General features: G+C 33.1%; 1 protein-coding gene and 1 long non-coding RNA gene across 2 annotated transcripts; one reads left to right on the top strand and one right to left on the bottom strand.

The window, feature by feature from the left end:
• Positions 1-5,832: 5,832 nt before the first annotated feature.
• LOC145579177 (glycolate oxidase 1-like) lies at positions 5,833-11,240 on the bottom strand. The gene is made up of 11 exons (XM_081636433.1): positions 11,039-11,240; positions 10,656-10,780; positions 9,920-9,966; positions 9,747-9,824; positions 9,100-9,224; positions 7,835-7,901; positions 7,679-7,741; positions 7,519-7,588; positions 7,319-7,419; positions 6,425-6,529; positions 5,833-6,192 (listed from the first exon to the last, which is right to left on the bottom strand). Exons 1-11 carry the CDS (start codon positions 11,176-11,178, stop codon positions 6,007-6,009), a joined length of 1,107 nt encoding a protein of 368 aa, XP_081492559.1. The 5' UTR covers positions 11,179-11,240; the 3' UTR covers positions 5,833-6,006.
• On the top strand, positions 6,142-6,901 carry LOC145579178 (uncharacterized). Its single transcript, XR_014099077.1, has 2 exons — positions 6,142-6,281; positions 6,359-6,901. It is a non-coding gene; the product is annotated as an uncharacterized LOC145579178 (long non-coding RNA).
• Positions 11,241-17,705: the final 6,465 nt, after the last annotated feature.

The following is a 17,705-nucleotide window of genomic DNA, read 5'->3' as shown; positions in this document are numbered from 1 at the left end:
CACGTATGCACTTTCTCTCTCTTTGTCTTATATTTTCTCTCTCTAGAAGATAGATGTAAAATGTGATTATTGATTAATTATGTGCTTTACTTAACTAATTGTTTTTAATTAACAGAGGTTCTATTGGAGATAATTTGAAGGAAGGACAAATGACCATTTTTTATAATGGAAAGATCTGTGTTTGTGATGTTACTGAAGCTCAGGTATTTTATTTTATTTATTTTTTATTTTATGTTACCATTCTTTTTATCTGTTTTTTCATGTTTTTATACAAAAAAAATTAATGGGGTTGTTATGTTTATTTTATTTTTTTAAAGAATGGGGTTTTATTAGTTAAATGAAGTTTGATTCTTGTTTGAATATTCTAATTGGAATATTTTCAATTGCATGGTGTAAATTCGGTGTACACACTCTGAGGGTTGGATCGGGTTGCTTATTATGCAATATAAATATTTATTTATTTATTTATTTTTGAAGCATGCAATATAAGTATTTCATATGATAAAAGAGTAATTTAATTTCATGAATTTAATTAGATATTCCATGCAACAAGTAATGAAATTCTTTATCATGTGAGATCTTGTGTATAATTGTTCTCATGTTGTTCCATGATATACTCTTCAATTCATGTGGCAAGAGTCCCAAAAATTTACAAACTTGTATAATGGAAAACATTAATACGTACTCAAAACATTGTTATATTCTTTTTAATGTGATCTTGAAATTAGAAATACTTCGTACATTTTGTGATTTTATACTTGTAGATGTAACCATATAAGTAGGTGTGTCAAAAGATGACCGGATCTTTAAATAAAAATTCGCTTCAGATTTCGACTTAAAGGGACAAAATAATTTGGCCCAATTTAACTTTAATATAGACTTGACCTCTCCAAACTCGACTTAGGTACTCAAATTGACACCTCTAGATATAAGTTTAAAGATATGCATGGTCAAATCTTTAAATGCAATCAAGAAGAACCTCGTGAAAGAGAGAGTACTTTATAATTCGTTCGTAATTTCACTTTAGCAAAAATAATTTTTATTTAGTAGAAATAAGTTAAATGAAGTGAAAATAATTTCAGTTTGATCGGTAAAAATAAATTATTTTAAAGAAGAAATTTAATAGAGAATCAGTAAAAATATATTTAGTTCGGTAAAAATAATTTCAGTTCAACAATAAAAATTTAAGAGGGTCTAAAACTATATTATTATTTATATGAACTTTTGTATTTTTGATATTATTTTTAATTATCTTTTGATCTTATACATACAAGTAATAAAAATAATTAACAAGATACTGTATGGCATCAATTAATTTATTTGTCTTTTGTATAAAAATATTTATAAAACGTTGATATAACTGTATTTTATTTGAAAGTATACATTGGAATAAATCTGACAAGCTCTCACTATAATTTTCCTTATTAATGAACTACATAGATGGTCCAAAGAGAATACGTGAATAGAGTGAAATCAAAGTCCAAATAGTGCTATAAAGTAAGAACTGAAGAAATAATTAATTATGGAAAAGAGATCGTGGGAGTAACATTACATTAATTATGTGGGCCTATGATCTTGAGACAAAGGGAAGGTAAAAAGAAATTTCGGAAATGATTTTGGCATACAAAAAGTAATTTAGTCACACCCATTGTGAGAGTATACTCTTGTTACATGAACGTATGTCAATATCAATAATTATAGGTGGAGAGATTGTTATATAGTCAGGTGTACGACATACATGCCTATATATAAACATTTTGTTCTCATTTTGATGATTGATTTTTATTTAATTATCAAATAAAACTTTGGGTTAGTTAGTTGGGTGTACGACACACTTTGCATTTTTTTATGCTCCTCTCGCATAGAAATTATTTCATTCTTTCTATAATAGGTGACATTATGAAGTGATCTAGAAAACCTATCAATGTGAACAATATGTTTCAAAAGTATTACCACGTAATTTCATCTCTAAAATGAGCTAACTAGATTTGTGTCTATTATTCAGGCAAAATGTGTAATAAATCTAGCAAGCGGAAAAACAGCAGAAGGAATGTGTAAATCTCCGGCCACAACAGGAAGAGCAGATCTCAACGTTACAATCGCATCGCAACAATCTCAAAGATTGCCACAAACCGGCCTTTCGAGATCGTTGAGACAATTTCTCGAAAAGCGAAAGCATCGGATCCAAGCTACATCTCCTTACCATCTTTAATTTGAAGTTAAGAACTTGTTTAGTCCAAGCAAATTAGATACTATTTAGTAATTGACAAAATAGATTGACTTGTTGGTTTTTAGCAACCCCTTTTTGCCCTTTCAAAGGGTTTACCAATTAAGAGGCTTCGAATGCTCTACGTAACCCGACCTGATCCGAAACCGATTCGAAAAAATATCCGATTTAAATTTGGACTCGCGTGGACATAACAATTTAGTATGAGTTAACTTTAAATTTTTACCCGATCTTGATCATATTAGACCCGATTCGATTATCTGAATTGACACTCCTATGTTCTAGTAATTTTTTGGTTCCTTTGGTAAGATTACCTAACTACCTTTCTTGATCGATTGATGGAGTATGTAGGCCGGTGTGAATGTGTGATGATGTAGTGGACAATTTTATGTGATATGGCCCATATTTGTTTCATGATATGGGTTAGTACTATAATTTCTAGTGTTCAAGAATATTATGTCTCCATCGATATACTGAGCATATATTACCTACTAGAGTGTGCCCGTCCAATGCACTAGATATATATTTTACAGAATGATATTAGAAAAAATTTAATAACAAAAATTATATTTTAAATACGAAAAGTTAAATTTTATATGGTAATTAATTCTTATATGTGGCTGGCCACACTATGTATCCAGCTATTATAGGAGTTATTTTATTAGTTTTATAGGGGTTGTCCATTTATTGTATTGAGGTAACCCCGTTAGTGTTATAAGGGTTATTCCGTCAGTGTTATTGGAGTTATTTTGTTCTTTTGCAAATAGCTATACTGGTGGTTTGTCGCACAGAAAATGTATTGTACATTTAATTTTTTTATTTTTTTATTTTTTTTTTTGTGATGATTATTGAATTCACAATAAGGTAGTTATTGAACATTTTTTAGAAGTATAAGTCAATGTGCATATAATTTTAAGATTAATTTTCAATTGTTATGCGGAAAAGTTAAGAAAAAATGTACAAAATTGATTTAGACCAAATTTTTGGTTGATATATTAAGATGGGGGTTGTTAAATATCGCCCTCGAATATCTAACTAACGTCCGCAAAATAAAATAAAATAACGTATTTATCCTTATAATAATGATTATAAAACTAATTAAATTTACCTCAATTTCACACTTTTACCGTACACAAAAATTTTAACCGTTCTCTCTAATGGTCAACGGCCACCAACGCTCATCAGTCAACCATTCCAACCACCGTGATTTTTAAAATCAAACAAATTTTTTAAATTTGAAACCGTATGGACTCGGTACGTTGCGATAATTTTTTTATAAAAATTTGAAACCCAGGAAAACGCCTAGGATTTTCGAAAACCCCAAGCTGAAATGCCTAGTTTTTTCGAATATCCTAGAATGTTTCAAAAAAAAAAATTGGCGTTTCAGCCTAGGATTTTTGAAAATCCTAGGCGTTTTCTTGAGTTTCGATTTGCAACAAAAAAAAAACACAAATTAGTACAAATCTAAACTATAAACAAACTAACGAAGTTGTGAATTTTTTTTTTTAAAAAACAATAATAATAAACAACAATAGCGAAAAATAAAAAAAAAATGAATTTAAAAAAAATTAAAACCCAGGAAAATGCCTAGTTTTTTCGAACGTCCTAGGCTCAAACGCCTAATTCGTGCGAACAATCGTGCGGTTGTTCTAAAAAACTGGGCATTTGAGCCTAGGACGTCCGAAAAAACCGGGCATTTGCCTGCGATTTCAAAAAATAAAAAAATAAAACAAACCTTTTCTCCGGCGATCGACCTCCCTTTGTCCTTCTTCGTCATTACTGCGGCTGTGTAGATCGTGAAACCGGAGGTAAAAGGAGTTGGTGGTTAAAAGAGGAGGAGGTGGTGATGATGGTGGTGGGTAGTATGAAGAGGTGGTGGTGGTTGTTGTTGTTTAGGGAGAGAATTATGTTTAAGAGAGTGAACAAGGAGTGAGAGTATGGGGGTAATTTTTTTGATAAATTAAGGGTAAATTTGTTATTTTATTTTATTTTGCGGGCGTTAGTTAGATATTCGAGGGCGACGTTTAGCTTCCCACATTAAGATAGAGAATTTTTTGTTTTAGCTATGGCTATGAAGTAGTCCATTCATCAATTAGATGTCAAAAATGCTTTCTTACATGGTGAATTGCTGGAAACTGTTTATATACATCAACCTCCGGGGTTCATTGATAGGCGGTTCCCCAATTATGTTTGTCAGCTTCGTAAGGCTCTGTATGGTTTAAAACAAGATCCTCGAGATTGGTACCAACGACGTGCGAATTATGTAATTAAAATGGGGGTTGTCATTGCCTAAAGTGATAACTCACTTTTTCTTTAAAAAAAAAAAAAAAAAAAAAAAAAAGAGTGATAACTCACTTTTTATTCTCCGACAAGGTGATGATATGGCATATTTGCTTTTTTATGTTGATGATTTTATATTAGCCACCTCTATTGACAAGTTACGAGCATGAATTATTTCTTAGTTACAAACTAAGGGCCTGTTCACATTTATTGAAATGAGCTGAACTGCATTGATTGGAACTGAACTGAATTGAACTGATAGAGCTGAAATGAATATGTTATGAGAAAAGGAAATTAGGAGCTGAAATGAATTGAACTGAAATTAAGCTGAAGTGAACATGCCCTAAGTTCCCTGTGTCAGATTTGGGGCCTTTGAACTATTTCTTAGGGATTACGGTGACCCGTACTCCCTCTTATTTGCTACTTTCACAGTTTAAGTATGCACAGGAGATTATAGAGCGTGCTGGTTAGGGCTCTTGTAAACCTGCAGCTACTCCAGTTGACACTAAGTTCAAACTTAGTGCAGATGCAGGACCACCCTTTCGGGATCCTATTTTGTATCGCAGTTTAGCAGATGCTCTTTAGTATCTAACTTTCACAAGGCCAAATATTGCCTATGTGGTACAATAGGTGTGTCTTTTTATGCATGATCCGTCCCCATGAATCTCATTATAATGCATTGAAACACATTTTGCGTTATGCCTGATACCATGTTAGATTTCGGGAAGCTCCTCAATGTGGAGCGTGTACCATTGATCAATATATATAGAGTTTTACAAGACTCGTAATCTTAGTATGATAAGGATACAAATATTATCCTAATCTGCGACAAATATTATCATAACTATAATATCTATCGGTCTATATGCTACTAAGGCTAATGTGATTATTCTAATACATTATAAGTGTTTTTTAGGCGTAAAATTTATGTTAGGGAAATTGTAATCTTTGTAGAATATAAAAGTAACTTTAAATACTTGTAGGATACTTTTATTAACCCATTATACAGTAATTTAATAAAAGTCCGACTTAATTAAAAATTTGTGTTTGGAAATTTAATTAGATGTTTCTCTAATAGGGAGGATCTCCTAATGTTCAATGCTCTTACTCTTTCATAAAAAAAAAAAAAAAAAAAAAAAAAAAACCAAATATATTCACTTGTACGAAGTCTACTAATTTGTGTTGTTTCCACTACCAAACTTTATATAATTCCCCCAACTTTTTGGTAAAGGTGTTGCATTACTTGCATATAGATAAGATACTTTGTCGATTCAAAATTGCATACTCACGAAAATTCAAACTTATCAACTTACAAAATTGCACAGTAGTAAAAAGATTGAACATGGTCACCAATTAATTCTTGTTATCGTTACATTATTTTGCTGTGCAACCTTTATTTATAAATTAAGTCTAGAATCCTTGTACATCTGAAATTCTGAATGGGAGTCTTGATCCTGAAATCCTAGCTTACAAAAGTCGCTGATTATACTTCAAGCGACTTATAGATTGGAAGAGATTCTTGGAGTTTCGGTGTCCATCATGACATGGTTACGAGTAATTTCCTCAACTGTTCGACAACCACTTAACGCCATGGCGAGCTCAAACTCATCACGGAGCATTTGGAGCACTTTTCGCACACCAGCTTCTCCATGAACTGCTAATGAAAAAACTACCGGCCTTCCAATCTGGAAACAAATTAAAGAGAGTTTATGAACTTCTGAATTTGGATGATAACTACTAGTAGGTGTTCTGAGTTATAATACTCAAAGTGCAGGTACTAGTTTCACAAGCCTATTTCATTGACAGCATTTTCAATCAACTGATATATGTGAAAATCAATAATGTCTGCAGCACATTTTACTATTGATCCAAGTTACTGGAAACTTGAATACTAAGATAATAAAAAAAGTCACTTACAAATACTCCAGAAGCTCCAAGTGCTAATGCTTTGAAAACATCTGTGCCACGACGAACACCACCATCCAAGAAAACAGGAATTTGACACTCCACAGCTTTCACAATCTGCCATATGCAACAATGAGGAATATATGCAGGTATGCCACAACGTACCACAATATCAAGTACTCTTATATTTATAATACAAATATGATTCTTTCCTTATTCAGAGCTTCAATGATTTTCTGCTACATTGATAGACATGATGGTCAAACTGTACTAATGGCCTTATTTTGTAATTAGCGAGTAGATGGTTGCATTGGCTGGTTAGATAGCTGCATTAGACGTTTTGTACTAGAAATCATGCATTGGCTGGTTAGTTGTATCAGTTATGTACACAAAAGTGTTCGGTATAATTACCTGATAATCTGTAGTTCTGATGTCATTTGAACATGTGAAATGACAAATATACTTAAAACATTCATTTTTACAACTTTATTAATATTAGAGAGTTAAGCACAACCAGCTTATTGATTCTAATCTATGCTTGTGGGAACGATGAGAGATAGCACTAATATGAAGTGGCAGATTTTTGGGAGTTAATTAATTTAGTTGGGGAGCTTTGAAGTGGAAAAACATGCCTGCACTCGATTTTAGAAAATCTTCTGTGCAAATACTCTCCACAAATAAAGAAATAAGAGGGATGCAGAGAAAAATGTGCGTCCGTGCAACAATTTTTTTTAGTAAAGTTAGAAATCCCTTTCCCACCATTAATTGCTTATCGGTTAGTGTAGGTTATCAAAAACTTATTACATAATTCAAAAGGAGCTTTTCCAAATCAGAAGCAAAGTGAAAAAAAATCCAGATCTAAAGATATTCAGATTTATCAAGTGCATGGAGGTTAAGTTTGAATACCTCTTCCAAAGCCATGATGGTTGCAGGCACAAAATCAAGTTGTCGAGCTCCATGGTTGGAGACGATGATTCCTGCTGCACCTGCTTGCACTGCCAGTCTCGCTGCAGACAAGATAATTTACTGACATAAAGGCCTTACAAACACGATATTATAGAAATCATGTCTCCCGTACGAATTATTTACAAATACACTTTACTTACCATCCTCAGCAGTTAGCACTCCTTTCAGCAAAATTGGCAACTTGGTGATGGTCTGAAGCCACTTTACATCCTGCAAAAGGTGTTCACAGGGAAAGATAACACATAAAACAATCTGCACTGCAAAGAGCAAAACAAAAGGGTAAATTATTTTGTTATTTACCTTCCAATTCAATGACCGATCAACTTGATAAGAAAAATATGAGGCTAATCCAGAGTTATCTGTCTGCAAGTTCATTCCAGAAAAAGAATGGGACTGTTATTTTGAATCACTTGAAAAGTTACCAGTAGTCTGCTTTGATGTCTTACTTTCACTCACCCGATTAATCTTACCAAGATCCAGCCCCTCAAAGTTCTTTAATGTCAAGTGTTGTGGGAGAATAAATCTGCAAGGGATATTAACTGTAAGATCATACTCAACTGTTTACTCTTACTATTCATAGAAGTGAACTTAATATAGCATTAACAATTTTCTCCTTTCACTGAAGAAAATAAAGCAAAAAGACAATAGAAATTAGAAAATTTTGACATTTGCTACCGGCGAAAGCACCTTGCTTCACATAAACTACCGGTTTAATTTTTTATTTTATCTTACTACCACCCAAATCCCAAAATTTTAGATATTACTACCTTTTGCCTTATGCCATACCATTTCCATTAGTGGGGTCCAACCACCGTCCAGCCACCTCACTGCCACCTTTCAGCCACCGCTCCATCTTCAACCACCCTCATTGCCACCGTCCAACTCCAACCTCCATTTCCTCATCAACGCCGGTGCGTAAACGATCCTCCGGCGCCGGCGACCTCACCCATCCCTTTCCCCCATCAACGCTGCCCCAAAACCACCATGATCAACCTGTCCAACCCACACCACCACACCACTGCAAAAACGGTACCATCCACTCGAAGAGGACGCGACAGACGCAAACAGCGGCTGCGCATGGAATCCCCCCTCAATGCCCTCCGTCGCGATCCCTCATCCTGACCCGAAACTCTCGGCTTCTCCCCGAGATCACCAGCCACAACCCACCCAAAAATTTGTTTCCCTTTCCCCCCAGCCGGAAACGGCCTCTTTCCCCTTTCCCCAACCTGAACTGACCCCCCCTCCCTTTCCCCCACCCAAAAATCAGCACCAATACCTTAAACCCATTCCCCGAAACCACCCTAAACGGGTTTTAGGGTTTCGAATTCACCCGTTCAGGATGGTTTCGGGGGTGGTTTCAGGTAGCGTGGACTTTGGGAAATGGTGGAGGTGGAGTTCGCCGGCGTCGGGGGAGCATTTAGGCGTCGGCACGAACGACGAAAGCCAGCACATGGAGGAGGGATGGTGGCTGACGGGGAGGGGGAGGTGGCTGGGAATTTTTTCAAACAAGTTTTTTTTTTTTTTTTTTTTAATAAATTAAATTATTAATTAATGAAATAATGGGTCCCACTTAACGGAATCCGTTAAGTGGTAGCAATAACTATAACTTTGGGATTTGGGTGGTAGTAAAATAAAATAAAAAATTAAACCGGTAGTAAATGTGAAGCAAGGTGATTTCGCCGATAGCAAATGTCAAATTTTCCTAGAAATTATGTAATTACCTGTTCTTGATATCTGCCTCCCTTCTACCTATCCTGGGTGTATCAACTGTGAGAACAATAGCTTTAAAACCAGCCTTCTCCGCTCGTTTAACCAGCTGTGCGACAACACTTCTGTCTTTCATTACCTTGATTAATTGGATATACGCAATCATCATCAGCCTGACCACTGTTTTGGAAAAATCTTAAAGACAAATTTTACATACAGACTCAGAAATTAAGACTTTAATATATTTGCATTTTTGCACTGAAAATATTCTTCACCATGAACCCAAAGTTGGAGATACAAGTTTGTATCAATGTTATGGTGTGATTTATACAAAATAAAATACAAGATATTAGTCATATTACATCAGGGCTAGCAGCTGAAAAAGAGAGAAGGATTTTGATGACATTCTGATATACGTCCAGATTGTCACAATGTACATGATGAAAAGAATATTAAGATTATGAATCCTTGGCAAAAACTTAAAACTTAAGAGGACTTAAAATCCAGAAATTCAGAAAACAGGTTTTTGATACTTAATAAGCATATATGATTTGGAGAATACACATTATTAAGGAAAATTATCTGCCAGGAGATTAATTTAAGATGGAGGAAAAAAATGCTGGAGTTACTAAATTACAATTTATTTTGTACTTCTACTCACATAAAGCTGGAAAAATCGAATTCCAGGTCCAGTTGAGGCAACTTCTTCAACACTAGATGTGGCCATTGTAGACAATGCCTGGATCAAATAATCGCACATGCAAATCAAAGAATGAATTTGATACTTAAGGTCAGAAAAAGAGGAAAAATAGGGGAAGAAATGTGAGTCAAAACCATAATTGTGCCAGCAGCAGATGCTGCCCTCGCTGTTGCAAATTCTCCTGCAAGAAAATGATCGCTTCAAAAAAGGAGGTACTTCCAGTTACTCAATTCAGCATAGAGTATCTATACAGCAAGCTTAGACAAAGAAATTAAACACTCCACTATTCAGGAGGAAACTGAGAAAATGAATGTCATAGTAGAAACAATAATAGCATGGTGAGGATGCCCTGGGGGGTGTCAGATATATGCACCTTATGCAGGTACATGCCACATTATATACTTAAAAAGAAGGAACTAATATAAAATGTGGCTCATGAGACTGTGAGACTAGAGTATTCACGAGTGTCAGACTGTGAATACTATTAATTAAAGTATCATCTTCAAAATCATATTCATATATGATAGAGCATCTAGTTTAGAGCATTTGATTCAAAGCATTGATCCAATACTGCTTTTAAATTAAAATAAAATATCAAGTTGATTGAGCTTTTTAATTTCAGGTCATAAATCAATGTATTCCTAAAGCCTACAGGCTATAAAACAGCAGGTTTCTGCTGGCCTTGCATTAATTTTGACAGCTAATCCTGAAAACAAAAGTAGCAATATACCAAATCGCAGATTGAGGATACATTTAGTATGACTTGCATTAGTTTATTTCATATGAGCATCAATAAACCAAAACATAGATTGACATATCAAAGTAGAATACTTGAACATTAAGAAGAACATCAAGGACTTGAATTTTTACCTTCGGGGTGAGCCATTTTTTGCATAGCTGAAGGAGCAATCATGATTGGCATGGGAATCTTGAAACCCAAGACAGTTGTTGAAATGTCAATATGACTTACATCAATGAGGATGCGAGGCCGGAACCTGAATTCCATTGGGTGTAATAAATAAGTAAATTGCAATAGTTAGCCAAATATATAGTATCTTCTATGCGGTTGTTTAACAATAACGATTTGCTAATGTTTGTAATATATCCTAGCACATGAAAGCTGTAAGTTATAGTTGCAAATGATACAAAAAGTATACTTGAATTGAAAATTGAAACTGGTCAAATGACAAAGGATACGGAAACATTCAAGTGACCATAAAGGTTACTACACTACATGAAAGAGAAACACATACAAAATCCTCGAAAAGGCATTTCTGTTTTCTTCTAGCGTCCATTCATCTTCAGCACCTGATGCATAATAATCATATATCATCTTCGGTAGTCTCTCTTTTGCCAGCTTATCATATTCAGAAACATTTGTTATCTCCATCATGCTGTTAATGACAGCCCAGCAATAGATTCAGTTGTATGATTTCCACTGAAAACATCAAAGCACTAAAGCATAAGATTTTACAAAAATTAAGAGCAATACAAATCGAAAATGTATTACTCCATCCAAGATGTGACTTGCCTAAAATATACAGTACCAACCTTTGGTGTAAGAGGTCTAGATATTTTCTGTTCCAAAAATCAGATTCATCCTATGACTTTCTACTACGAATAGACTACAGATCAGACCAAAGAAATATCTATTGTAAGTGCTACTAATCTCTGCTTAGTGTGTGTGTCAGTGAACCAAAAAGCCACCAATATCTATTTTTCAATTGCTAGGTTCGCTCCAAATGTTTGAAATAGTTTAGTGGTGTCTTTATAATCCTTTTTTCAGATTAGTATGTCAATGAGCAGAAGTTACTAAGACGCGTAAGGTGCATATAGCAGGTTATGCAGCAGTTGTGTAGTGACTAGTGAGCCTAATAGATAGTAATTGGTTTGTTAATTTGTAAAGAATTTTTTCCACCACTATGACTTTCTTAAGAATTTCGCAATAAGCCACTTTGCTTACCAAAAATTACTTTTAGCAATGAAATGTTCATCGATAAAGACGGGATCACGGAGATATACGTGGTTTGGTCAAAAAGACATACACACGGGGTCACGGAGATATCACTCACAATTGTCCCAAAAAACAATATTTCCAACAGTGCTTAACATCTAAAGTAAGTAACTTCTTTATTAAACCTCCTAGTCTCATGGAAAAGGTGTAATTTGATGATCAATATGTAAGACTACTTGTTTTATTGGTTCATAATATGATAAATTGATAATTAGTATATACTCCTTCCGTTTTTGTTTTTTCGTTTTTTTTTTTTTAGTGCTTCAGAGATGTTATTAACAAAACATTTAACAAGGGGAAAAAATCACTAAGTTTTCTTTATGTAAATAAATCTCTTATCCCAAATTTTGTATTATATATAAAGTTTGATTGATCATTAAGCAAAAATCAACTTAAGCTAGTAATGAAATTATCAACAAAGTATTGTTCATATGGTTGAGAAGATGACCACCAACAAGCTTGTTGTCCTTTTCCTTCTTCTTCTTCAAAGTTTTCGTGATGGCCGCCGGAATAGGATCCGTTGCGGTTTTGGTAGCTTCCTCCACCTTCTCCAATATTTCTATAATACCCTGTATTTTCATACGTATTTTCCTAATTAATTAATTAATTATTATTTTATAAAACGGTATTTTAGTAAATTAATTTACTATTTGAATTTTGGAGCCAAAATGATATTTGAATTTTGGCGCCAAAAATATTTTGAAACCTAATTATTATTTTTAGATTTTGGATAAGATTTATTATCCATTTATTTTATTTTAAAAACCGGATTATTTATATATTTCGGATATTTTAACTAAAGCAAAAACTATATTTTAGTAATTAATTAAAGAGGTCCGAAACTTCCAAATAATAGCTAAGAATTTCGGGTTTTCTATGTATAGAAAATCTAATTTTCTTACTTATTTTAATTTATTGGTGAATAATTGGTATTTATTTAATTAATTATTTTATACAATAAATATTATCTACATAATTATTTTTAATTCCTAAAAACTAGCAAAATAACTTCTTAAATTACTATAAAGAGGTCCGAAAATTGGAGCTAAGGAAGCTCAATATTTTTGGCTCTCTTGGGTGATTTTTGGGAGAATTATTTTGGTAATTTTTATTTTTAATTATCTCCTTAAAATCTCTCATTTTCCTTAATTCTATTTTTTCATATCCTAAATATTTGATCATCTTATTTTCTTACCCTTTATTTCCTTTGATTATTATCCAAGTAACCTCCCTTACCATATTATTTTTCATGACAACACACCTTCCATATTTTTATTATGCACAATCATCTTAATATCAAAACTTTCCATATTTATTTATTCACTTCTCCAAGTATTTCCATAACTTTTCTTGCCATAATTCTCCCTACATTTTCCTACCATAATTCATGCCCATATCAGCCTATAAATACCCCTTTATTTTATGACCAAACACTCACACAAATTCTCTTAATTAAATCTCTCTAATTCTCTTTTCTTATTTTTCTCTTCTTTTTCTTTCTTCTCCTTGCACACCACCACCTCCACCGTACACCACCACCACCTCCGGTGCCCCCTACCGCCGCCAGCCACCTCCGGCGCCCCTACCACCGCCAACCACCACCGGCAGCCACCCTTGCCGCCACTCTCCTCCTTTTTTCTTTTGGTTTTCTATCATTTCATCTTCTCTTCTCTTATTTAATTAATTATAATTATTATGGGGGATTAATAAAAATTATTATGACTAGTTTTAATTAAATAAAATCAGATTTTTAATAATGTTTATGAGAAAATAATTTAAAAGGTTCATGTACATATAGTTGGGGGGTTTTAATTTAATTGTTGTGATTATTTGTTAACCTTATATTGATTAAGGTTATACTTCCACCGTTTCTGTATAGTTGCAACATACACTTTATCACGGCATTTAAGAAAAGTGGACCTCACATGTTATAATACAGTTAAAATGGGGTTAAAAGGTTGTTAGAACTATAATAAAGTGGGTCATGTGCTTTAATTAAATATAATAGTACAATTTTCACCATAAAAACCTTCCTTTTATGTGTGTTGCAACTGTTGTGACATTTCCATTTTAGGGAATTGTTGCAACTATAAAGAAACGAAGGAAATATTTATTTGTAGGGTGTGTTCAATCAAGGTTCCAGAGTTCTTTTGTGTGGTTTTGCTAAGCAAGGATCGAGGTACGTTTAGGTGGCTAGTTACCTTCGAAAGTGATTGGTTTGAATAACATGTTTTATATGATTTTTAGTGGTGATTGAATTAAATTGATTTGAATTATGATTTATGAAATAAAGCATTACTTTAATGTGTGTTTTAATAAATTGATCTTGATATTATTTTTATGGAGTTGTGGGTTATGAAATAAAAGTATGTTTAAAGGATTAGTTTTAATAAATAAATTAAGGGTTGACTTTATATCATGTCTTGATTAATTAAATTGTTAATCATGTTCTTAAGGTTTAATTTTGAAATCATTTTTTTAAGGTTTGATTTTGAAATCATGTGGAATTTAATAAAAAGGAGTTTGAATTATATTGGAATTATACAAAAGGTTTTATTGAATAATTATTATTAAAACTTTATAAGCATGTTAGTAATCCCATTATGGGGATTTGGTTTGATAAGACTTTGGACTTTGCACGACCGAGTCTTTCCTCAAGAATAGTCTTGCAATATAAGGAGACTAGCTTGGGGGTGTGCACACTTGGGTGAGGAATTTAGATACTTAAAGGAATTGGATTTAAAGGAATTGGTTTTATTAAATTAATTATTATTAAGTTATATACACTACTACATTTTTGACCTATTACAACTCCCAAATCCGTTGTATAAGGCGTCAAAATCCGTGGCATTAGGCCTAATGCAACGGCTATGTACCATGGCATCTGCTAGCGTTGCAATAGGTCTAATGCAACGGCATATGACACCTAACGCCACGGCATGCATCAATGATCCGTTGCATTAGATCAATACCTGATGCAACAACATTATTGTCGTGGCATTAGTTATAATACCTAATGCCACGGTTTCCTATACCTAATGCCACTATGCATATACCCTAATGCCACGGTTCTATATACCTAATGCCAATAATAATAATAATAATAATAATACAATAAAAATCAGAATTATAAAAAAAAATAGTTAGAATTTTATTAATATAAATAAAAAGTTTATACATTGTTATCTATAAGGAAAATTACAAAATTCAATTATCACTAGTTAAACTAAGAAAAAACAATTAAAAGTTAAAACTAAATCATTTTGTCCCCCAAACAATATTTCAGAAATTCTTTGGACCGCATTATCAGTTCTTTCGCTTGCTTTTCCAATTTCTCAAGTAAAGTAATTCGAGAACAATTTGGGAAGCATCTTCTTCAGCTTAAGTATCCACCTCTAGCACTGTTTACACATATCCAATGGATCTAAATCCCCTGATAAACAAAATACACAAACAAATCAAAATGGGATTATAGAAGAATCGAGCACTCAGAAGAAAAAAAAAAAAAGACAACTCAACTCCAACAGTAAGGTCCCTAGTCCAAGTCGGGTTAAGATATTGTGATTGATAAGCAGCAGGGAAACACAGTCCAACTCGGGTTAAGATAATGGTGATGCTTAGGTTTTATGTCCAAGATAAAATTCTTAGATGTAAGGTTCTTTAATTTGCAGGTATAAATTTGTAGGATAATTAAGCAATAAAGCAATAGATTAATAGAAGAAACAGTTCAACGAAATTTCAACAATAGAAGCAACAGTTCAACAACAGCTACAATAGAATTAAGGCAATATCATACAAAAAAAGCTAGACAGAATAAAGAGAAATTAAATTTTGTTACCTGATTAATTGTTGCACGAAATTTAGTTAGTTTCTTGTTTTGGACAATGAGATGATGTGGCACTAGATTAAGCAATAAACCAACACTACCTTGAATTCTGAATGGCTGGCACTAAATTTCATTCCCTGCTCTTAATCTGAGCATGCTATCTTGCTGCACCAAAATGCACTACAAGAGCTATCAACTTATATTACTGCATCACAATTTATTAGAGGAATATAGTAGGCAATACATAAAAAATCAAATATGAATCCAACACTAATGAGAGCATTATCAGTCCCCTATATAAAAGGAAATATGAATCCAAGACTAATGAAAGAGTATTAAACAGGAGTATTTTAATTAAAATGCTTCAATTTTGATTCCCACAAGAGCATTTGTCAAGTAGTGAAAGGGATTTCTTCCAATAGTGATACATTTCTTCCTATACACAAAAGACGACCTCCTTCCTTAGCCATAGCTAGTTGGTCACCCGTAATATACAAGCTTATCAGAAGCAAAATGCAAAACTCTACCTATATATAGTAAATTATTTGGACAGATGAAAGTGAAAACTGCTTTACTCTAAAAACAGCTAACCTGCTAGCATTTTAATGCTAATACTAAGATCAAAGGCCTTGCTATCGTGTTAGAACTGTTACACCTAGGAGTGTAGAAAAGAGGGATGATACCACTAGGTTCTAGAGAAGTACTTGTTGAGGAAGACTAGTATAGATAAAATTACTGAACTTTTCCATCATCATTACCACATGCATCAATGGTAAGTATTACCAATTGCAAGAATGCTGAAAAAATTGTATGTGGCACAAACATCCAAAGCCAAAGCTGATCTACAACTTTATTTCTCCAAAATCTTTCGAAAAAATGCTAAAAAACAATTTGCTTCCTAGATATATAAATTGTACCTCTTGCAACAATATAGTTGACCAGCAGAATAGGGAATGGAGAAATGGTCAGCAGCATTCAAGGTAAATGAATAACATGCAAGGCACCTATATAGGCTATGTACCTCTCACAATGAATAATATATGTACAAAGCCATCAGGTAATATTGTGTAAGATAAGGCTAGGGTCTAATAAATCATCACATTAAACAGAGCTTATTATTGCATGACAATTACTCAAGTCACTAACATATACAAACTTTGGAAACTTATCTTAAAATAAGCATCATTAGAATAGTTATAGGAAGCCTACACATAATCACATACAAAGTAGGTTTCTTTTTTCTTAAAAACTCACTCCCTTTCTCTAATGTCATAAACAATAGATAGATATTAAAATATTTAGACTGAATTATTTTCGAGATACATCATGCTTACCAAGACTTGTAGGTAATTAAAAATTAAAACATCAACCTCAAAGAAATCACTCCATTTTGTTTGATTGATTAAATATAATATAAAATTACTTGTTCATATCAGATGAGTTGAATTCTTGATAATCACAACTTGATTGCTAGATTCTATAGAAACATTTTCTAGGAGGTTAATCATGTCAAGGCCTAAGCTCCTTAAGAAAACCATACTCTTGCCAAAACCTGAAATTACATATTAGCTCATGATGGTGTGTGCCTATTTAGTTAGGCGGACACTAACATAAATTATGCATTGGTTCATGATAATCAGTGCCTAATTTTTGTTCCCACTACCACAGGCAAGCATGATGTAACAATAATCAAGAGAGTTATAGAGGATTAAACACAAATAGAAGAAGATAAAAAGCAATCAGTTGACTATTACTCTTGGGCACTTCAAATCATATTAGTCCTAGAACTAATAACTGACTGAAAAATTATAAATTCAACAAATTTCCCTCCAAATTAAGCAACACTCAGATCAGGAAACAAAAACCTAATTTCATCCCTCAATTTAATTTTTTCGCTCTACCGCTAACAATCTAACAAAAATCACATGTTTCAGTTTAGATAATTTCAATTTAATTGCAAATTTCAAAAACCATAACAATTCCAATACCACAGTTAACAAAATCAAGAAGTATAATAGAGAGAAACCTTTTAAAATCTTCATGAGAGCCGGAAAATTTCTTGGTAACACCGCAAGAAATC

The sequence above is a fragment of the Chenopodium album genome, chromosome 14 (assembly GCF_948465745.1).
Source record: "Chenopodium album chromosome 14, dcCheAlbu1.1, whole genome shotgun sequence".
Taxonomy (NCBI): domain Eukaryota; kingdom Viridiplantae; phylum Streptophyta; class Magnoliopsida; order Caryophyllales; family Amaranthaceae; genus Chenopodium; species Chenopodium album.
This window is presented reverse-complemented; position numbering and strand designations above follow the sequence as displayed.